The 22,918-nt window shown below is 41.6% G+C and overlaps 3 protein-coding genes across 3 annotated transcripts in view; 1 reads left to right on the top strand and 2 right to left on the bottom strand.

Moving 5' to 3' along the window:
* The window catches only part of LOC133499421 (collagen alpha-1(XXVII) chain B-like), a 68,106-nt gene extending 58,672 nt beyond the window's left edge, over positions 1-9,434 (top strand). Inside the window, exons 48-61 of the mRNA XM_061817447.1 lie at positions 4-111; positions 250-357; positions 453-506; positions 1,355-1,417; positions 1,725-1,778; positions 1,855-1,890; positions 2,263-2,280; positions 2,393-2,428; positions 2,520-2,546; positions 2,637-2,696; positions 5,933-6,104; positions 6,180-6,289; positions 6,459-6,677; positions 7,845-9,434. Coding sequence (XP_061673431.1) covers positions 4-111; positions 250-357; positions 453-506; positions 1,355-1,417; positions 1,725-1,778; positions 1,855-1,890; positions 2,263-2,280; positions 2,393-2,428; positions 2,520-2,546; positions 2,637-2,696; positions 5,933-6,104; positions 6,180-6,289; positions 6,459-6,677; positions 7,845-7,991 — 1,212 coding nt within the window. The 3' untranslated portion in view covers positions 7,992-9,434. The remainder of the gene's footprint in view (positions 1-3; positions 112-249; positions 358-452; positions 507-1,354; positions 1,418-1,724; positions 1,779-1,854; positions 1,891-2,262; positions 2,281-2,392; positions 2,429-2,519; positions 2,547-2,636; positions 2,697-5,932; positions 6,105-6,179; positions 6,290-6,458; positions 6,678-7,844) is intronic.
* A 10-nt stretch (positions 9,435-9,444) lies between these two features.
* zgc:101858 (uncharacterized protein LOC449555 homolog) lies at positions 9,445-14,510 on the bottom strand. The gene is made up of 8 exons (XM_061817448.1): positions 14,375-14,510; positions 13,497-13,670; positions 13,260-13,438; positions 13,095-13,188; positions 12,687-12,756; positions 12,558-12,594; positions 12,399-12,462; positions 9,445-9,647 (listed from the first exon to the last, which is right to left on the bottom strand). The coding sequence occupies exons 1-8, from the start codon at positions 14,396-14,398 to the stop codon at positions 9,489-9,491; spliced, it is 801 nt and encodes a 266-aa protein (XP_061673432.1). The 5' UTR covers positions 14,399-14,510; the 3' UTR covers positions 9,445-9,488.
* Positions 14,511-19,737: 5,227 nt separating this feature from the next.
* Positions 19,738-22,704, bottom strand: LOC133498848 (3-oxoacyl-[acyl-carrier-protein] reductase FabG-like). The gene is made up of 8 exons (XM_061816044.1): positions 22,594-22,704; positions 21,612-21,785; positions 21,360-21,538; positions 21,185-21,278; positions 20,260-20,329; positions 20,146-20,182; positions 20,016-20,079; positions 19,738-19,911 (listed from the first exon to the last, which is right to left on the bottom strand). The coding sequence occupies exons 1-8, from the start codon at positions 22,618-22,620 to the stop codon at positions 19,738-19,740; spliced, it is 819 nt and encodes a 272-aa protein (XP_061672028.1). The 5' UTR covers positions 22,621-22,704.
* Between the last annotated feature and the right edge of the window lie 214 nt (positions 22,705-22,918).

Below are 22,918 nucleotides of genomic sequence, written 5' to 3' on the forward strand. Positions count from 1 at the left end.
CAGGGGGAGCAGGGAGAAGATGGAGAATCAGGCCTCACGGGGAAACATGGGCTGCAGGGTAAAACTGGTGAGACAGGTCTCCCTGGATCTCAAGGTTCTTTTGGACCAAAAGTAAGACTGATTTTTAATATTAGATAGATTATACGATTATTAGATTATAAATTTAATATCTCATTGCGTCTGTGTATTGTATTTCAAGTCTTGTGTGACAGAATAGTAACTGCTTACATGTATTTGTGTGTACTTAAGGGTGAAAAAGGTCTCTTGGGACAAACCGGACCCACAGGAATGAGAGGGACCCTCGGTGGCACGGGGTTGATGGGAAATCAAGGAGTGAAGGGCTCCAAAGGGCAACCAGTAAGCACAAACAAAACCTTTAACACAACATTTAACAATAAAGCTCACTGAAATAGTCTTTGACTATTTGTAAAATCCATCCTGTAATATTTCAGGGTGACATTGGTGAACAAGGATTTCCAGGATTTTTAGGTCTTTTTGGACCAAAGGTAGGATGACACCACATCTATCCAGCTTTTGACGTCACAGTTGTCTTTGGAAAATGTGACAAACATTTAACCACAGTAGTTTTAATACATGGAAAATATCTGCTTCACCATCATCAAACGTGACTTAAATAACATTGTAAGATCATTAACTGGGTCGTTGGTGCAACAAAACCAAAAGATTGGTAATAGCAGAAAGTAGAAACAATAAAATGAGTACCAAGTTTTCAGAGTACCACAACACACGTTTTTCTTTTTCTTTGGCTTTTTATTGAGCCACCACACTACAGACGTTTACTCCTTATAAAAATGTGCAAAAACAGGATGGCGACCACAAAACTGGATATAGAACTTATTGTTAACATAGAAAAGCAGTGCACACGTCTATGTCCTGGCTAAATCAACAATCGTGATAACAGAATAATAACGATATGTATGTACACTGAAAGGTGAGCTACATCAAGTCGTTATATTCCACGAATTACCAATTTCATCACTTGGTTTAACAATAACTTTCTGTACGCTTCTATGAGTGTTAAAACGTGCTACAGTACTCAAAGCTTTGGCTGCACAGTTAAGAAAGGCCCTCAGTTTACAATAGAGTTTGATTCCATGTAACGGAAATTTGTATGCAAGGTGTAGTCTATTGGTGACATTTGCTAGCATGGGAGCCAAGTCATAAATAAAATCAATATTTGAATAAAACTATCTAGGCCATGAATATAAAACAATCAAATGAATCGTGTTCTTTGTCCAAAGAGGTTCTGTAGTGGGGTTTTTTTCAATGACTTTTTTGCTTTTATTTATCATAAATAGTTAATTCAGTGAATGTAAAAGATGGGTCTTTCTAGGGACCCCAAGGAGACATGGGCCCCCCGGGGATACAGGGACCAAAAGGACCACGAGGATTGGTGGTAAGGAACAGTTCTTTGGTTCACTCAATTTTTTTGCCATGTTTTTGGGTGCACATAAACTGTGCCATCTAAAGTCCTCACGGTTTTTGCACCACAAACTGGGTTCACGAAAAGCAATATTATAAAGAACCGGCACACAAAGAAATCCAAATACAACAGTATTCTCCAGAAAGACAGACCAAAAAAATTGCAGTTTTTTTTTTTTTTTAAATCAGTCTAAGTGCGGCCCGGTACTAAATGATCAGTACTGGTCTGCGGCTTGGTAATTGGGTACCACTGCTCTAAATCACTAAAACTTACTTTCCAGGGTACGAATGGAGCTTTGGGCCCTGTCGGCATCATCGGCCCCAGTGGCCATCGTGTATGTACCTGTATAACAAATCCTGTCCGACAGTTTTATGGTCCTTGGAGTGACCTTCTGCCTTCTCTCTTGTCAGGGACTACAAGGGGACAAAGGAAGCCGGGGCAACATGGTGCGTGACAAATCCCTTTTCCTTCTCAACTATGGGCGCTAGATAGCACGCTTGGTGTGAAGGCTCCAAATGGATTTGTCTCTCATGCCCGTTTGCCAATTTCCTATTGTACAAGACTTTTGCAGTAGCCACAGTGACACTTGGATTCAATTGTATTCTCGTCTCCGTACCAATACACTGAACGGCTTCATTGATGAGCTTCACGTTCGCTGTATGTTGATAAGGGAGTAATAATATTACCAAGCTGGTTTGCAAAAAGGTGGAGCAGATGTTCATTTAACTGGCAGCACCAAAAGTTTCCGTCTTCCAATCGTGATTGTATTCCTCCGTAATATTCTGCCTTCAAGCGTTAATCTCTCTCATCCTTAACAGGGCTTTCCAGGACCAAGGGTAAGTAATAATGTATATTCTCTTAGTTTTATTCAAATACCTGAATCATCTCTTATTAATAAGTAGTCAACATGAATGTTTGAAAATCTAATGTGATCATGGACTTTTTCAGGGATCTCCCGGTCCACGTGGACCACCGGGACCCCCAGTATGTTCTTCCTTTTGTGCACTTTACATACATAACTTATTGAATGTTATGTAATTCAGTAATAGGATAGCAATGTATTTGTTTTCCCCAGGGTCACACCACTTCCACCCATTCTCATGTAAGTACGGTATACATTTTTTTTTAAGTACATTTGGTTGTGGTGCAAAACAATGTGCTGATTTCTCTGTTTCATTTTTTCTTTATTTAGGAAAATGAGGCGCTCGGTGCTTCTTTTCAAATCACCGTTGATTCTTATGCTCCACCACAGGTGAATTCTTACTGTGAAGTTTCAACTTTTTATTGATCGCTCATTGGAAATGAATATCATAAAATAGTGTAGTTGAGTGTACCCAAATTGCAGTGTACACAAGTTGTATACCAAAATATCTTTTGAAATGACGTAACCCGAATATTTATGTCTGCTACACTTGATTAGAGATCACATATTATTTGATCATTATCAAGAAAAGAGGGAAAAATCACACCAGTTTACCACATTTTTACTCATATGCAAGCAAAACTGAAGTATCCAAAATGTATTTCATTGTTTACAGTATTTATTGATAACAAATGCTGTATATCTTTTTTCTCTCTATGCCAGTGATATATACAGTGAAGAAAATAAGTACTTGAACACCCTGCTATATTGCAAGTTCTCCCATTTAGCAATCATGGAGGGGTCTGCAATTTTCATCGTATGTGTATGTCCACTCTGAGAGAGATAATCTAAAAATAAAACTTTAGAAATCACAACATATGATTTTTTTTAACGATTTATTTGTGTGATACAACTGCAAATAAGTATTTGAAAACTGAGAAAACCAATGTTAATATTTGGTACAATAGAATTTGTTTGCAATTACAGAGGTCAAACCTTTCCTGTAGTTGTTCACCAGGTTTGCACACACTGCAGGAAAAATTTTGGCTCACTCCTCCACACAGATCTTCTCCAGACCAGACAGGTTTCTGGGCTGTCGGTGAGAAACACAGAGTTTCAGCTCCCTCCAAAGATTTTCTTTTGGGTTTAGGACTAGAGATTGGCGAGGCCACGCCAGAACCTTGATATGTTTCTTATGGAGCCACTCCTTGGTTTTCCTGGCTTTATGCTTCAGGTCATTGTCATGATGAAAGACCCACCCACGACCCATTTTCAACTGACTGAGGGAAAGAAGTTATTCCCCAAAATCTCACAATACATGGCCGCAGTCATCCAATCCTTAATACAGTGCAGTTGTCCTGTCCCATGTGCAGAAAAACACCCCCAATGCATGATGCGACCACCCCTATGCTTCACAGTAGGGATACTTTTCTAGGGATGGAACTCATCATTCGTCTTTCTCGAAACACGGTTAGCGGAATTATGACCAAAAAGTTATATTTTGGTCTCATCTGACCACAAAACTTTCTCCCATGACTCCAACTGGTCATCGTCAAACTTAAGACCGGCCTTGACATGTGCTGGTTTAAGCAGGGGAACCTTCCGTGGCTGCATGATTTCAAACCATGTCGTCTTAGTGTATTAGCTAAAGTCGCCTTGGAAACGGTGGTCCCAGCTCTTTTCAGGTCATTGACCAAGTCCTGTCGTGTCGTCCTGGGCTGATTCCTTACCTTTCTAAGGATCATTGAGACCCCACGAGTTGATATCTTGCATGGGGCTCCGCTCCGATTGAGATTGACCGTCATCTTTAGCTTCTTCCATCTTCTAATGATTGCTCCAACAGTGGATCTTTTTTCACCAGACTGCTTGGCAATTTGTCCGTAGCCCTTTCCAGCCGTGTGGAGTTGTACAATTTTGTCTCTGGTGTGTTTGGACAGCTCTCTGGTATTGGCCATGTTTCAAGTTTGAGTCTTACTGATTGTATGGGGGGTGGGAGAAGTGTCTTTATGCAGCTAACAACCTCTCACAGGTGCATCTGATTCAGGATAATACATGGAGCGGACGTGAAATTTTAAAGGCGGACTAACAGGTCTTTGAGGGTCAGAATTCTAGCTAATAGACAGGTGTTCAAATACTTATTTGCAATTGTATCACACAAATACATCGTTAAAACAAAAATCATACATTGTGATTTCTGGATTTTTCTTTTTAGATTATCTCCCTCACAGTGGACATGCACCTAACGATGAAAATTTCAGACCCCTCCATGATTTTTAAGTGGGACAACTTGCAATAAAGCAGGGTGTTCAAATACTTATTTTCTTCACTGTAGCTCAATTAAACAGTGCCAGTAAGTTAATTGAGACGGGATTTCCATTAGTTCATTTTGTGACATTTTTGCTTGGCAGCCTGCTGTTAGAGTTTTATTCTATAAATTGGGTCCCTTGTCTGAAATACAGTAGGTTGGGAAACGTTGATTTAGATGACAAACCCGGAGGCGAGCATGTTTTTGAGACAAATCTGCAATTGCTGCAAATCCATTTGTCTCAGGTCTTGTAAAAACCATTTCATTGTCAAAGCTGGATAAGATACAGTGAAACACTAAACTGTAAGGCTAAAAAAATGAATAATCAGACCAATAACGCAATCAGTGTTGCAGTACATTACGTTGTTTTCATGTGTTTCATCTGAAATACTTTACATGGTTATTCATGCACGCACATCACGGCTTGGATTTCATTTTGTACGCGCACATGAGGTTCATTTCAACTCAAGTTACCAAATATGTGCCTTTCCATCCATCCATCCATCCATCCATTTTCTTTTGCCGCTTATCCTCACGAGGGTCGCGGGGAGTGCTGGAGCCTATCCCAGCTGTCAACGGGCAGGAGGCAGGGGACACCCTGAACTGGTTGCCAGCCAATCCCAGGACAAATCGAGACAAACGGCCGCACTCACAATCACACCTAGGGGCAATTTAGAGTGTCCAGGTGGGGCCGGGATTAAACCCGGGTCCTCAGAACTGCGAGGCCATCGCTTTACCTGCCTAGCCACATGTGACCTTTCTTCCCCTATAAAGCACTACAAACAATTTCATTTCCATTTAGGAGGCGATGTTCTTGAGTGTGGAATGAGGCAGTTGAGCCACTTGGCGTACGATGTTCGAACCTCCACACTTGATTGTTTTGAGTGTGATGCCGCTTATCCTCACTACGGTTAGGGTATGCTGGAGCCTATCTCTGCAACCTGCAGGGGAGAGGCGGGGTACACCCTTGAACTAGTCGCCACCCAATCACAGGGCACATCATAACAACCAACCCAGTTGCACTCACATTCACACCTATGAGCAATTTTGAATTTTTAATCAACCTCCCACGCCTGTTTTTGGGACATGGGATGAAACCCACACAGGCACAATGATAACATGAAAACTCCACACAGGTGGGGCCGGGATTTGAACCCTGGTCCTCAGAACTGTGAGGCAGCTGTGCTAACCAGTGGCCCATGATGTGACATCTGAATCAATTTTCTATCGCGTCCTTTTGTAAATGTGTTTCAATGTTAACAAATCCAAGCTGTTACACGGTAAAAGGATGAACTAAAATAACAATGTCTTCTGTTCAAAGCCGAATTACCACGATGTGGACCTTCCCATGCTGGACCAGGGCACAGAGATCTTCAAGACATTGGAGCGTCTCAGCTCTCTAATCCACAGTCTCAAGAACCCGCTGGGGAAGCGCAACAATCCAGCCCGCATCTGCCGAGATCTCCACAACTGTGAGCAAAGGATGCATGATGGTAGGCTAACAAGTCCCTAGAAAGATTGGTGTTGAACTATTTCTTCTTAATCACATGCTGTTGCTGCTTCCCCAGGCACTTACTGGATCGACCCGAATCTGGGTTGCGATGCTGACACCATCGAGGTGACATGCAACTTCACTGCCGGAGGACAGACATGCTTGAAACCTGTCAGCGTCTCCAAGGTTGTATCTGCTTGTATCCTGTACAAATTTGCCTCTACGCGTAGGAAGGTTTTTTCTGCCTCAGATTGAGGCTGACGCAGAATCTTTCTCACATGCGAATGAGTAGCCAGTGACCATACAAGCAAGAATATACGAAAATCAATCAAGGAAATATTAATTTACCTTCCAGGTGGAGATGGCCGTCGGTCGCATCCAGATGAACTTCCTCCACCTTTTGAGCACTGAGGCCGTGCAACACATCACCGTCCACTGCCTCAACACGCTTGTGTGGGCGGCGGGACCCTCTTTGGAGTTCTATAGCCAGGCTGTGAGCTTCACGACCTGGACAGGGGAGAAGATACGAGCAGGCGATCTCCTGGAACCGCTTGTGCCCAGAGACGACTGCTGGGTACGCGCACACACCGCCGCTCCTGTCCTCACGGCAACGGTTGAGGTCGAACATACAAAAGATTACGGAAAATTTGATGCGACATTGTCTACATCTTTCTTATGGCTTCAGATTGAAAATATATACACTTGAAGCCTCTGTTTGCCGGAATACATCCCACTGGGTGGTCAAAGGACTTTTTCAAGCAACGACAACGAGCCGTTCTAAAGCGTCAATGCCAGCACGAATCTATCGTCCACACGCTAGCTATCAAATTAGGCTTATTTTCCCACCTTTTGCTCTTCTGCATCTTCTCCGTGATGTGTATGCGATCACGGCCGACAACGAGGCACTCTAAGGTGGCCACATTAGCGGAAGGGAAGATGCATTTTTGGGACGTAGGCACAACTACAGTTGCGAGCTCACTGCACTGTCACAATTTACGATATAGTGTATTATATTGGTGAATGAGCTGGTAAAGCGTTGGCCTCACAGTTCTGAGGTCCCGGGTTCAATCCTGGACCCACCTGTATGGAGTTTACATGTTCTCCCCGTGCCTGTGTGGGTTTTCTCCGGGCACTTCGGTTTCCTCCCACATCCCAAAAACATGCAACAATAATTGGACACTCTCAATTGCCCCTCGGTGCGATTGTGAGTGCGACCGTTGTCTGTCTCCATGTGGCCTTCGATTGGCTAGCAACAAGTTCAGGGTTCCTCCTGCCTCCTGCTCGTTGACAGCTGGGATAGGCACCAGCACTTCCCGCGACCCTCGTGAGGATAGGCGGTGAAGAAAATAGATGGATGGATCATTGTATTATATTGACTTGTTTTGCCTTTGCAGGCACTCGAGTTCTTATTGAACTTTTCCCTTCCTCTTTTACGCCGTAAAGCTACCTGTTATTTAAGGCGTGACATAGTTATTGTTATATTGTGAAAAAATGTGTTCAGCTCTAACTCCACAAATCACTCCACAGTGCTCATTCTGCACATTTACAGCAATTACCTTCACACATATTTTTAGAAACGAATCTCTGAATTCACATTAGAGGGTTTTTATATATCTGAATGTTAAATTGCTTTTTTTAGATCAAACCGAAAACATTGTAGAAATGTGAAGCTGAATGCTTTTTTTTTTTTTTAAATTTAGTGGATAGTGACATTATCTATTTTTTGACACAATGTTCCCAGATCAAAGATGGCCGCTGGCGTCAGACCAAGTTTGTGTTTCAGACTCAGGAGCCAAATTTACTCCCCATCGTGGATATATCCAACCTCCCAACCAAAGAACCTGGATCACGTTATCACCTCGAGGTTGGACCTGTGTGCTTCTTATAGAGCTCGGTAAAGCGGAGTCCTGACCTCCAGAGTGGGATAACTTCACGGACAGTCTTGGACTGCGAGAACCCCCCCAATTACTCTCCAGAAACTATGCTTGGACTGCAGGAACAGAGGCGGGAACATTTAGGACTTCTGGCACTGATCCGCCTTTGGAATAAAATGACTACGTTTCCTCTCCGGTGACTTGAAACAAGCTTCGAATTGCCCAAATGGAGGGAAAACCATATGAACATTTCATTGTTTTGGCTCGATCAAACTCTCTGGTTGTACAGAAATAATGAAGGTACATTTATATATGTGATCATGTCTTATTTATAACTGTATATGTACTGTATATTGTAATATAAAGTGCAATAGCCGTGTAATAACGTGTGCATCACATCGCTCATTCAGGTCATGCGAGTCCATTGCAAAGTCATTCAGATGTCTTCGCACAAGCACGTGTGAAGATACTACCTCGTACATACAGTATAGCGCCTGTGAGCGGTACACATTGGCTACACTCACTGGTCACAACATGAGGTACACTTGCACAATCTTATGTGAGCAAAACTCCGCCTCTAGAATGCCGCTCTCGGGACGTTGTACTGAAGTTCTACATCAATGCAAAATTGCAACCACGATAATAAACATTTTGTTCCAGTTGGGCTCAAGCTGAATATTATCTTTGTAAAAGGAAAATGTTTCATGCAGTATTCTCATTTGATCAACGCTTGTAATGTTTGTCAAATTACCATTAATTAGTTTCATTTTTTTAGACTGGTAAATCAAAATGTACACTTTAAAATGAACAATTTTACATACATTTTTTAATTGTATAATTAATTAATTACAATTACATTGGGCGGCACGGTGGATGAGCTGGTAAAGTGTTGGCCTCACAGTTCTGAGGTCACGGGTTCAACCCCGGATCCGCCTGTGTGGTGTTTGCATGTTCTCTCCATGCCCACGTGGGTTTTCTCCAAGCACTCCGGTTTCCTCCCACATTCCCCAAAATAACATGCAACATTAATTGGACATTCTAAATTGCCCATAGGGTTGATTGTGAGGGTGGCTGTTTTGTCTTCATGTGCCCTGCGATTGGCTGACAACCAGTTCAGGGTGTACCCCACCTCCTGCCCGTTGACAGCTGGGATAAGCTCCAGCACGCCCCGCAACCCTCGTGAGGATAAGCGGCGAAGAAAATGGATGGATGGGCAATTACATTGATTTTAAATAATACAAGAAATTCATTTATGACCTGCATGAGATTGTGCAGGTGTGCCTAACTTGGTGTTGCAAGTGTTCGGTACTCAGTGGGAATACTGCGCAATATACACTCACACTGGGCACACTCACGTCAATAAATATGATTTTTTTTAAAACCACAGAACAGTAATCATTTCTGTATTTTGTAAGTTTAAATTCTTCTTTTAGCGATGGAATAAGTCAGCCATTTAAGCTTGTTAAATATTGTTGAAGTACTTTATTATCTAGTAATAATACTGTCAAGATTTATCGTGGACACATAGCATGGCGCCCCCCGTCGATGGGGAGGTTGACGCCGGTGATGAAACTGGCAGCGTCCGATGCCAGGAAGGCAATGCTTTGGGCCACCTCGTCCACTTCGCCCGCTCGCCCAAGTGCGTGAGTCTGCTTGCACTTTTCTAGGAACTGAAAGAATTGGAAAAAAAAAACAAACAAAAAAAAAAAAAACAATAATTGCTAGAGATTTTGTTTGAACAATGAATATCGCATTGTATAGGAGTTCTCAACCCTAGACCAAACCTAGCTCTCAAAGTACCTCCATTACCTGATATTAAAATATAGAACTCTTAATATTGCGCACAGTTTGAACAACAATGATGTGTTTAAATATAGGAACATTTAAAAAAAAAAAAAAAAACAAGGATAAGGATTTGATTACTCGGTATCGCACATAAAAGTTAAAAACTACTGGAATAAATGTTGAAAAACAAACCGGTATTAAAAAGGTAATAAATTGACTGCACAGTGAATTACTGGTTAGCACACCTGCCTCACAGTTCTGAGGGCCGGGGTTCAAATCCCAGCCCCGGTGATGTGGAGTTTGCATGTTCTCCGTGCCTTGTGTGGGTTTTCTCCGACTACTCTGGTTTCTTCCCACCCGAAAAAAAAAAAAAAAAGTACAAATGGTTGTATGTTTATTTTGTATGTGCCCTGCTATTGGCTGGCGATCAGTTCAGGGTGTAAACCACTTCCTGCCCAAAAATAGCTGGGATAGCCTCCAGCACACCTGCGACCCTAGTGAGGATAAGCAGTACAGAAAAGGGATGGATGGATGTACTCAGGTTGGAAAAAGATGACACACTGTAGTGATCCCTAACGGCACAAGCCAAAAGAAAAAGAAGAAAGAGGATGTACTCCGGTAGTTATTCTTTCCAACGCCACTAGAGGGCACCTCAAGAATCAATACTTTAACTGTTCCAATTATAAACCTTTGGTGAACTGTTAATAATAATAACGGTCCATCCATTTTCTAGACTGCTCATCCTCACCAGGGTCACAAGCCAGTTGAAGCCTCAATCAGCTGACTTTGGGTGAGAGGTCACCGGTTGACCCAAGAGTGACCAATCGTAGGGAGTCTTAACTCCCATATTAGTGGAAGAATACGTTGACCACAATATAATCAAACGAAATAAATCTGGATGATTTTGGTGTTGACGTCGAGTATATTGTGCAGGATGTTTGTTTGTTTGGGGAGGATTTGAATTTTTTTTTCTGTTTCTCCCCCCATGGTTTCTCTGGAAGTTGATGCAATTTAATGCTATGGAAAAACTGTTTCAAAGATTGTTTGGTATCAGAAGAAGAAATAAAGCAAATCCCCGAAGGGAAAGGAAAAAAAGCAAGAAGCAAAAATTGTTTTAAAATCAGGTCCTTTTCATTTGCCTCTTCCTCTCTCTGAGATTTCATTTTAAGGCCAAGTAAGCTCTTCTACAATTAGTAAAAGTCCTCACCTTGTGAAGAGACCTGACGCAAAAAGTGGATTTATAGATTAGGGTCAACTTATTATGTATGTACAGTAATTAATTGTGTACTGAGTAATCATATGTATTTCATACTATATATAATTTATATTATACAATGAATCAGACGCTTTTCTGTTCCATAAGTTCCTGTTTTTTATGGTTGGTACATTCTGGCATCACTTCGCACCCACCCCATAAAATGAAGAAAAAAAAAAAAAAAGCAAAATCAAAACATACTTGAGAAATTAATTTTGGGGGTAATCCAACTAAATTAAAGATTTTCTGAACTCCCATATTGTCCCCACCCCCTCAAATATTTGGTTCAAAATGTTCTATTTTTGGGGTATTGAAATCCAGATGTCCTCTGAACTTTTGCATGTTTTTTGACATGGGAGTTTGATTCATTTCATAATCACACTTATTGAAAATAATCAAAATGTAATCAAATGTATTTGGTTATATTACTTTGAGACATTAATTAAAACAGTTATACAGTACGATTACATTTTCAACAAGGTATCCAACTACATTTCCAAAGTAATCTCCCCAACACTGCCTGCTTGTGGGTATTGTTTTATTGTCCATCTACCTGAGTTGCTACACTATTTGTGTTGAAATATTTAGACAACCGCCACTTGTACACAAAGTTAGCCTTTAAATCGGGAAACTGCCACGTACTGTCGGCGATTAGCTTCCGATTGTCAATGTATCTAAGCACCTCCTCCACACCCCTGATGTATGGTTTTCTCTCCTCGAAAAATATGTACTGTAGTCATTGCAAGAACTGGTATGTGGCAGAAAAAAAAAATGAGGACCACTGGCTTGAGGACTATAACACAGCAACATTAATGCTAATGGTGTATTGCATTGTGTGTCAGCATTTAAACTTTTGTTAGTTATGAAGTGGAGGCACGGTGGATCAACTGGAAAGCGTTGGCCTCACAGTTCTAAGGTCCCAGGTTCGATCCCGGACCTGCCTGTGTGGAGTTTGCATGTCCTTCTCGTGCCCGTGTGGGTTTTCTCTGAGCACTTCGGTTTCCTCCCACATCCCAAAAACACGCAACATTAAGTGGACACTCTAAATTACCCCTAGGTGTGATTGTGAGTGCGGCTGTTTGTCTCCATGTGCCCTGTGATTGGCTGGCAAACTGTTCAGGGTGTACCCCGCCTCCTGCCCGTTGACAGATAGGATAGGCTCCAGCACTCCCCGCGACCCTTGTGAGGATAAGCGGATAAGAAGATGGATGGATAGTTATGAAGTGTTTAAACAGCATCCAATCCTCTTTTGTTTTATGTTTAGTTTTCAATTAAACTTGATCCCATCAGGCAAAATACGACTAGACTAGTCAGTCATGCTTACTACAATATGACTGGATGCCATTTTTAAAATAGGCATACTGTACAAGTGGCAATGCACCTTAGCATATTGCTCCTCATCCAGTCCTGCTCTCTTGTGCACTTCGGTGATGATCACGCCAGGACTGCAGAATGAAAAAAGAAAAACAAAAAACAGTGGATCAAAAAAAAAAAAAAAGTCCTTTGCGGTAAACAAGGAACACGAGGTAATTCAACATACCACACGGAGTTGACTCGAACTTGCTTCGCCGCCAGTTCTGAAATGTAAAGCATTTCCATGATTGCTCTCTTCTTTTTTTCTTTTTTTTTTGGGTGAATAGAACATTGTTAGATAAAACTGCTGACTCACCCAAAGCGACACAGCGAGTGAATTGGTCAATGGCAGACTTGGACATACAATAGGCCAGGACGCCAGGGAACTATAATGACAATAGCTTCATTATTTGAATAGTTATTGTCGTCCTCAGGGCAAATTTCATCTGCAACACCAGCTCATAAGCTTTGTGTTCAACAATTCTCTCTTAAAAGATAATATTGCTTTGCTTGACACCACCACAGTTATTTATTTAACAGTATCTAGGACGCAGTAAAATTCTATCGCTGTAAACCACATTAGCCAAGATCCACAGTTCAAGCCAAAGTAGAACCATACTGTCTGAAACGTGACCGTGTCAAAGAGAGGAGTAAGCAGAGCTGCATTGTCTCTAATGAAGTGTCCAGTGAGTTCGTAAAGAAGACGCTTTGTGAATATCTGTACCGATCTCTGTCCATTGACGCTGGATACATTGACGATGGAGCCTTTGGTCTCCACGAGATGGGGCACGCAGAGTTGGGTCAGGTGGTACACAGACCTAGAAAGCACATACCAGTTAAAAGGATCTCGGCGTGAACAGCGTGAAGACGTTTCCGTGACGACACTCACCTGACATTGATGTTCATGACCCTGTCGTACGTCGCCAGGTCGGACGTCTCGATGCCGCCCATGGCCAGGATTCCGGCGCTGTTCACCAGGACGTCCAGTCGGCCGAGGCGCGCGATGACCGCCTCCACCGTACTCCTCACCGTGCTCTCGTCTGTCAGGTCGCCGGGCACGAGCAAGGGCTGCCGTGTACACGAAGCATAAGCCACTCCGCTAAAAGATAACAGTGGACAATCATACCTCAGATCCTCCGGCACACTCTTTGCACTCCTTGGCCACTTTCTTTAGACTGTCCACATCTCTGCCATTGAGAGCCAGCACAGCTCCCAGCTTGGCAAACAGGACCGCAGTACCTGCACCGATACCTGAGCTGGCGCCTGTGATCAGCGTCACTTTTCCCTTCAGGGAACACACCTAAAACAGACAAGACACAGTTGGAGACATACGTGAAAATGATATTGCATCTCTTTTGCAGTCCCCAAGAACAGAAGTTATGCGTGGTGATTCTGAAGTTGTTTGCTGCGTACAAATAGGTTTTACTACATTTTCTAAGTAGTAAATAAATGGAGAATGACTTCTTTAAATATACCTGTTGTACATATTTTGACTTGTCTATAGTTTTGGGAGAGTGACCCTAATGCAAATATTTTACAAAGTTTACATATTGATTTACAAATTAGTGAAACAGTTCACAGAGGCAGTATTGTACAGGAACAAAATTATTAACTTTCACATGTTAGTAAAACCTATTGTATATTATTCTGAAAGAAAAAAAAAAGCCACTCACTTAAACCACAGCGCTTGCTGTAGGAGAGCTTTTTATAATTGCATATTACTCAGTCACAAAACTTTTCGTCATAGTTACATCCTCACAAAATAATCGTATTACATTACACCATCATATATTTCATCGAATATATAGTATTTTGCATTACTTTCCTACTATACCACGCTACTAAATATTTCATTATGAGTTGCATTTCAGTTTTTATTCTGCAACAATGACAGCAACATTTGTTTTATTCGACGCTAAAGTGTAGGTCCCCAGCCAATGAGTAAAAAAAAAAAAAAAAAAAAAAAACATGGCCCTTGGATACAACAAGCGAGTAGAAACTTACTTTATAAGCGTCGCCGGATGCCATTTGCGTGTTTCGTCAATGAGAAAGTCAACCGGGTGCAATTACCGACGTGACTCGCGTTAACTCAACAACTTGAGGCACACGCCAACACTTCCGGGAGCGGCTCATGCTCGACCTATAATTGGTTTAGGAGGAGTGACGTAATCGATGATGCGGAAATTCCTTCTCGTGACTGTCAATTATTGTGCGTGCCTGTCGAGTGATAATTACAATAAAATGAAATACAAAGATGACTTAATCAATATGGAGATACATAGACTGTGGCATTTATATTTTCATTATGTTATAATAGATGATACTTTTTGATGATTAAAAATGCAGATATATTAATGGCTTTAGTTACTAGTACTAGTTCATTTGAGGTTAAAGCTAAATGTGAGGCAGACATGCTAACGCTACCCAACTTGCATAATAATTGAATTTTCAATAACACTTAATAATATTTAACGTGTTATACAATAATCATATGAACATGGCTTGACAATTAATCTTCTTTTCATTTCGATTTGTCCCGTTAGGGGTCGCCACAGCACGTCATTTTTTTTTCCATCAAAACCTATCTCCTGCGTCATCCTCTCTAAAACTCACTGACCTCCTTTCTTCCCTCACAACACCCATCAACCTGCCGCTATAATTAATATGATTTCGTTGTAATCTGAAAAACAAAACTTACATTTTAAGCTTACAAAACAAAACAAACATTTTCAGTAAATGTATATTATATAGAAGTACTACAAATTAATCAAAATTGTCTACAATATAGAAACATTCGATTGGAATCCGTTTTCCTTTTGTTTTATTTTTTAGATTTAAAAAAAATAATCTAAAATTTGAAGAGAAATGCACAATACTGCATGATTTAAAAGTGTGAATTAATAGAAGTAAGTTAATGGTCATAATTAGGAGGGAAGTTCTGTTCTCAGGGTATCAAACCCAGGTCAGTTGGGTGGAAGACTATTGCACTGTTGCTCGAAATACACAAATATTAAACATAGATTCATGTGTCCTTTTCAAACATGCTGCTGAGCTCTCCATTAAAAGCAGTGTGGGGATATTGTACACAACAACTCATTGATCACTCACACTGATCTTAATACAGTACATTCGCTGGCCAGAACATTAGATACACCTACACAATCTCAGTACAAGAGCTTTATCCCCCCCCCCAAAAAAAAAAAAAAAAAAAAAAGCTTTAGAACTTTAACCATGCTCCGTTTTTATTGACATTGTCTGAGGGGCTTTATTGCATGTGCTTTATTACTGATCATTTCTACTGTGTAGGTGAACTCATAACATGAGGGGTCTCCATCATTGACAGCTGAATTGAAACGAGCGACTTCCCATGTCAGAAAAGTGATGCTGTAGCCTCGCTGAGCGACTCTGCTTGCACTTTTCAAGGAACTGAAAGGAGGAAAGAAAAAAATGACTTTTATACTCATTAATATATAACTGTCGGTCTGATAAAAGCATCATACAACTGTATGTCTGTTCACCCATTCCTGCTCTCTTGTGCACTTTTGTGACGAGCACACTAGATCTATAGGATTAAAACACAAAGTGGAAATAAAAGTGCCCTCTGCAGCAATTTGCGTCAACACGAGGTCAAATAACGTAACACGCAGAGGTGATTCTAGCTTGCTTTGAAGCCAACTCTCGAATGGAAAGCATTTACATTGTTGCCTTTTTTGGGGGTGCGCTCATGCATAGAGCATTGTTGGATAAAACTGCCGAATCACCCAAAGTGACACAATACGTGAATTGGTCTATAGCTGACTTGGATTTACAACAAGCCAGCTCATCAGCTGCCTACAATAACAACAGACAAAAACTATTCACATGTACGGGTATGCATAGTTCAACCCACGGATCGTTTGTGGCCCACAGCTGTTTATCTTATTACACTCATTCACGTACTGTAAGTCATGTGAGGTTAAGAAAAGTTAGTTTTGTGTGTAAGCACACAGTTCTTTGAATTACTTTGCGGGAAGAAAAGTTGAATATCCTAGTTTCAAATAAACAACTTTTAAATCACATGGAGTATGTGTTTGTGGAACCACAGAGATAGAACTGGAGAAGTCATTAAGAGCATCAAGCTAAGCCTGCATCGGGAGGATGGGATACCGAATCCTTGTATGACCGGTGCAAGAGTTTGGTACTCATTGCCGGCAGTACGTCGCACTCATGACCAAGGCGTTGAGGGGGTCCGCTTCGGTGGCCTCAGTATTGCATCGTTGCTTTTTCCAAATAGTGTTATTCTGTTGGCTTCATTCAGCCATGATCTCGAGCTCTCATTGGAGCAGTCCACAGCTGAGAGTGTGGACTGGCTGTCGTGAGAATCAGCACCTCTAGATTTGTGAACTTGGTCCTCTGTCAGATAAGGATAGGGTGGGCTCTCCAGATCAGCAATGAGATCCTTCCGCAAGTGTAGGAGTTCAAATATTTTGGGGTGTTGTTCACAAATGAGGGAACAATTTAACCGGAAATTGACAGATGGATCGGTGCAGCATCTGCAGGAATCCAGACTTTGTATCAGTCCGTTGTGATAAAGAAGAAGCTAAGATGAAAGGTGAAGATCTCTTTATACCGGTCGATCTATGTTCCTAGCCTCACTAATGGTCACGAGCTGTGTGTCGTGACCGAAAGAAGAAGATCCTGGACACAAGCAGTCAAAATGAGTTTCCGCCGCAGGGTGTCCAAATAGGGTGAAAAGCTCGGTCATCCGGGAGGGGCTCAGTGTCGAGCTGCTGCTCCTCCGCATTGAGAGGGTCCACATGAGGTGACTCGGGCATCTGTTTAGGATGCCTCCTGGACGCCTCCCTGGAAATGTGTTCTGGGCATGTCCCACCAGGAGGAGACCCGAGGATATATCAGGATAAGCTGGAGAGACTATGTCTCTTGGCTTGCTTGGGAACCCCGTGGGGTCCCCTCAGAAGAGCTGGAGGAAGTGGCTGGGAGAGGGAAGTAAAGTTGCTGCCCCCGCAACCCGACCTCGGATAAGTGGAAGAAAATGGATGGGTAAATGGATAGCGTGGTTGATATCAATTGCCATAGTTCATTCATATTTAGTTGATTTTAAAATTTTAGAGTCAAATTAGTATCTGTTTTGTTTGAAAAATTTTTAAATCACAATTTAGTGATGGTAAGTGCCAGGCGGCAGGTGAAATGCTCGATATCTAAAGTGTCATCCTTGAGGGCGTAGGTGAATGGGCTGATTGAGTCCTGCACTCATAGGGGGTCATAGGGGTGATGACTGGGAGCTCAGGTTACTGGAGAAAAACCAGATTGTCTGGTCTTGTGAAAAAACAGTTTCTCGGATCTCTGCTTTAATGATCTCTTTCAGACTGGCTGCTCATTTATTTTGCACCTGTGTGAGATAAACCCGGGATCCCCGTGACCGTCTGTCTCGGCAGTGGTGTAGGGACAAGGATGTAACAATCTGAGATTGGGTGTCATGATGGCATGTGGTGAGAGCATGTCCTTGACAACATTAATACCTCAGCTCCTCCACCGCACTGTGCATTCCTTGGCTACTTCCTCCCTCCTCATCACTGCTATTGAGAGCCAGTAGAGCCCCCATCTTAGGAGACATGGCTGACGTATACCTGACCGATACCTGAGCTGGCAACTGTGATCAGGGTCTCTTTTCCCTTCGGTGAAACAGACATAGAATTTCAGAGAGCAATCCATGACTTCAAAACTACAGATCGACATTTCCACCCCTCTGGTGAATTTTCTCAAGAACCATCTTACTACAAAGCTAGCTCCTTTTGACTCCCCCATCAATATCTTAAGATGGAAACACTCAGCACAAGGGGAGGGGGGGGGGCATGGTGGATCAGCTGTAAAGTGTTGGCCTCACAGTTCTGGGGTCCAGGGTCCAATCACCTATGTGGAATTTACATGTTCTCCACGTTTTCTCCGGGTACTCCGGTTTTCTCCCACATCCCAAAAACATGCAACATTAATTGGACACTCTAAATTGCCCCTAGGTGTGATTGTGAGTGTGGCTGTTTGTCTCTATGTGCCCTGAGATTGGCGGGCAACCAGTTTACGGTGTACCTTGTCTCCTGCCCGCCGACAGCTGGGAAAGGCTCCACCACTCATGAGGATAAGCAGCTAAGAAAGTTGATGGATGGACAGTACTTAGTTGAAGGAATTGCTCCTCTATTTTTTTTAATCAAACAACAGTGCAAGCTTCAATTCTGCTTCAGATTTAGCTATGTCCCATCGTAATATTTGAACATGACCGCATTTCCTTGCCTCAAGGGCCATGTTGGATATCCTACCTTTATGTGACACCAAAGTGGCTTCATTTGAGATATAATGCACGTGCCTCCAATTTTGCCAAGCAGCAGGCAATAGGAATTAATTTTGCGCCCATGGTGACCTTTTGAGTTTTTTTTTTTAACCCGCCTCCCATTCAAGCCAGCATGTGCCCGTGCTACATCACACAATACACATAGGCTACCAGAGGCTTAATTTCATGTCCCCTTTTCGATCAGCACTGGAAAAAAAAAAGTTTTCAGGAAGAAAAAAAAAATCAAAGTGGAAACAAGGATCAGAGGAAAATGTGATGTACTGAATCAATCGAAGCAAATTTTTAAAGCATCACCTGAGGCAAACATCGCATTTTCAACTTGTGTCAAGTCGGTTATACACTCAGCCAGGAGAAACTCTGAATATGCTAAAATGATAGACACCACACACACTCACGCACACACCGGGTGAAGCTTAGTGTTCTATTTTTTAAAACCAAACTTTTTTATATTTCTATAATCTATATATTCAGTATATATATATATATATATATATATATATATATATATATATATATATATATATAATTTTTTTTATAATAGGCATCGGCCACAATGGTAGAATACAAATACTGTTCATAACATTGTAATAGAATGTAATGAAATATCAAGCATCTTGTTCCTCACTAGTTCATCTCATGTAATTGTTTCTATAATTCACAAAACATGTTTAAAAAAAATCTGTATTAGAAACTGCATAACTGGTATAGTTTGAATTAGTAGAAGCAAAAAAAATGACTGCGTTATCTTCAAAAAAATTGCTGAGTTCCGTGGAAACCATGACCTCTCAAGATAGATAGATAGATAGATAGATAGATAGATAGATAGATAGATAGATAGATAGATAGATAGATTAGATAGATAGATAGATAGATAGATAGATAGATAGATAGATAGATAGATAGATAGTAATGATTGAGATTGTCAAAGAAGGAGTTCTGACATTTTACTCGTGTCATATTCCATGTGCTTTATTATTGGATCATTTACACTGCATAACACAAGATGCACTTTATTATGTAATTATTACACAGTTAATGTTTCTTTTGGACTCATGGCATGGTAGCCGCCATCAACGGGGAGGTTGACTGCAGTAATGAAACTAGCGGCGTCTGATGCCAGGAAGGCGATGGTGTGGGCCACCTCATCCACTTCGCCCGGTCGCCCAAGTGCATAAATCTGCTTGCACTGTTCAAGGAGCTGAAGGGAGAGAAAAATAAGACAACAAAACACAATAGATAGCATATTAAAATGATGTAACAAGTGAGCCCAGACAGCATACCGGTACAGTACCGTGTCTTTACCTTAGCATTCTGCTTCTCATCCAGTCCTGCGCTCTTGAACACATTGGTGGCGACTACACCGGGACTGCGAAAATCAAACACACAGAGGATCAAAAACCAATTTAGGTGAGCACAAGACCAATAAACATACCTCACAGAGTTGACTCTAACTTGCTTCGAAGCCAATTCTGAAATGAAAAGCACATACTGTACAGTGAAATATTCTTCAAGAGATTTTTTTGGGAAAGTGAAACTACTGACTCACCCAGAGCGACGCAGCGAGTGAATTGGTCAATGACAGATTTGGACATACAGTAGGCCAGGATGCCAGGGACCTACAATGAAAACAGACTGTAAAAATTCTCAAGTACACTGGGGGGCACCCAAAGTCCAAACCAGGGATCATTTGTGGCCTGTACCTTAAAATAGGTTGAGGCTATATGTCAAACAAAGCTAATCTGGAGTTATTTTGCTCTTGAACACAACTCTGAGAGATTAACCCCAATAGCACCCCCCAAGATTTTATTTTGGAATGAGACTCATTGCTATTGGCTATTTTAAAAGTTAGTTTAAAGTTTAAAATTCCAGTTAAAATAATTTTCCTATCAAGCATTCTTGTGTGGGTTTTGGATCTATTTTTTGGGTCTTTGTTTTGCTGGAGGACCCACGATTTCGGCCTCAAGACAAGCGTTACACTGGTAAGACAGACAAGACTCTCTATATAACTTTCATTTTCATTTCATTTCATGATACCTGTGATACCATCAAGACCTCCAGTACCAGATGTAGAAAAGCAGCCCCGCAGCATGATGGTTCCTCCACCATGCTCGACAATTGGCAGGGTGTTCAGGCTTCATTTGCGCCATCTGTAAATGTACTGTTTGTGTCCGTTGCCATAAAGCTATATTTTTGTTTCATCTGTTCATAAAATGCAAATGTGGGTCAGGACAGAATAGAGGAATGCAGATCCCAGTATGACAGCAGTTGAGAACCCGCTTAGTTAGCATGTCTGTAAGGCAGTGAGACCATCAATTATGGTGTTTTTTTCACTATTTGTGGCAGGTAGGGACCGAGCCCTACCTGAATAGTGAGAAATTACTGTAATGGGAAATCAAATTCATAGCCCTATGAATCATAATCCAATCTAATCATGAGATAGATAAACTTCCCACCGTTGGTAATCTCCTTACCGGTCTCATTCCAGTGATACTGGAAACATTGACAATGGAGCCTTTCGTCTTGATCAGGAGAGGCACACAGAGTTGGGTCAGGTGGTACACAGATCTAGTTAGAAATTATTGGTTTGATTTAACTCAAACAGCGTAACCAGCAAAAGTACACCTCCACGATGACGACGACGCGCACCTGACATTGATGTCCATGACCCTGTCGTACGTTGCAAGGTCTGAGGTCTCGATGCCGCCCATGGCCAGGATTCCAGCGTTGTTCACCAGGACGTCCAGTCGGCCGAAACGCACCATGACCTCTGACACGATCTTCTTCACGGTGTCTTCGTCTGTCAGGTCGCCAGCCACAAGCAAGGGCTGCAGTGTACGCCAAGCAGAATTAATGTAACTACGCTTAAGGACCTTAATAACAGCCATCACAGTTGTATACCTCAACTCCTCCACTACATTCTTTGCACTCCTTGGCCACCTTCTGCAAACTTTCCAGATTTCTGCCATTGAGAGCCAGCACAGCTCCCAGCTTGGCAAACAGGACCGAGGTACCTGCACCGATACCTGAGCTGGCGCCTGTGATCAGCGTCACTTTTCCCTTCAGGGAAGAAACCTGAAACAAATGTAAAACTTGAAAGCAATATATACATTTCAAACTGCGACTTGAACATCTGCATGAAACGTCCAGGATGGAAGCCAGGGATGGTGTTTTTTTTTTTTTTTTTTACCGTGATCATTTATCCATTATTTCACTTAAAAAATGTGTATATAAATAGTATGCAGTATAGTATAATAAAAAGTAAATAATATAAAAAAATAAAAGTTTATAATAGGATGCAGATTTTAAAAAATACCTTTATTCTATTTTTTTTATTATTCAGACCAATATCCAAAAAAGACTACCTTCCTCGGATGGACTGCTTTTCAAAGATGTGAAATGACTCTATGATAATAAAGGGATTATTTTATATAATTATTTGAAATCACTCATTTCCAATGGTCCGTTTATTGATGCTGTTGCAATTTTTGAATTAAGTAAAATGTATTTATTTCTTTGTTCTTGCCTCACTCTAAGCAATTAGCACCCCAATTCCCACATACTGCGAGATTTCGGAAGCAAAACAGGGTTTTTCCTTGGTTAGTACATGGATGGGAGACCTGAAATACCAGGTTCCAGTGTTGGGCGGTAGGCCAATCACCTGCTTCCGTAAAAAAATAAAATAAAAATAGAAAAAAAATTACAGAAACCGCAGTTGCGGTCTAAATGTGCCTCAGGGCATTGAGAGCTTCAACTAACACGTACGTGATCATCGTACATCACCTAATACTCAATTACATTAAAAAATATATCTGCAAAGTGGAGATGAAGGTGAAAAAAAAAACACCTCATCCATCGAATTAAAAAAAAAAAAGAAACTTACTTTAAAAGCGTCACCAGAGGCCGACATTTTGGTTTGGAACTTGCGTCAAGTGTCCGTCTGTCAGTGCGAGCGCAGACAAACGCTCATATAAGCCCGACACACACGCACGCGCACGGACACAGGCACGCGCTGGGTGGAGCTCTGTACAAAGCGCTTGTCCACTTTTTTTTTTTTTTTTTCCCTAACACACACCTTTATTGTTTGGAACATTGATCAACACGTTGACTGACAGACATCGGCCACTATGGCAGGTTACAAAAAAAATGTACATATCAGCACAACTGAATCAATGGAACGGAGCAAATCATGAAGTATTTTGTTTTCC

This window comes from Syngnathoides biaculeatus, chromosome 4 (genome assembly GCF_019802595.1).
Source record: "Syngnathoides biaculeatus isolate LvHL_M chromosome 4, ASM1980259v1, whole genome shotgun sequence".
Classification (NCBI taxonomy): domain Eukaryota; kingdom Metazoa; phylum Chordata; class Actinopteri; order Syngnathiformes; family Syngnathidae; genus Syngnathoides; species Syngnathoides biaculeatus.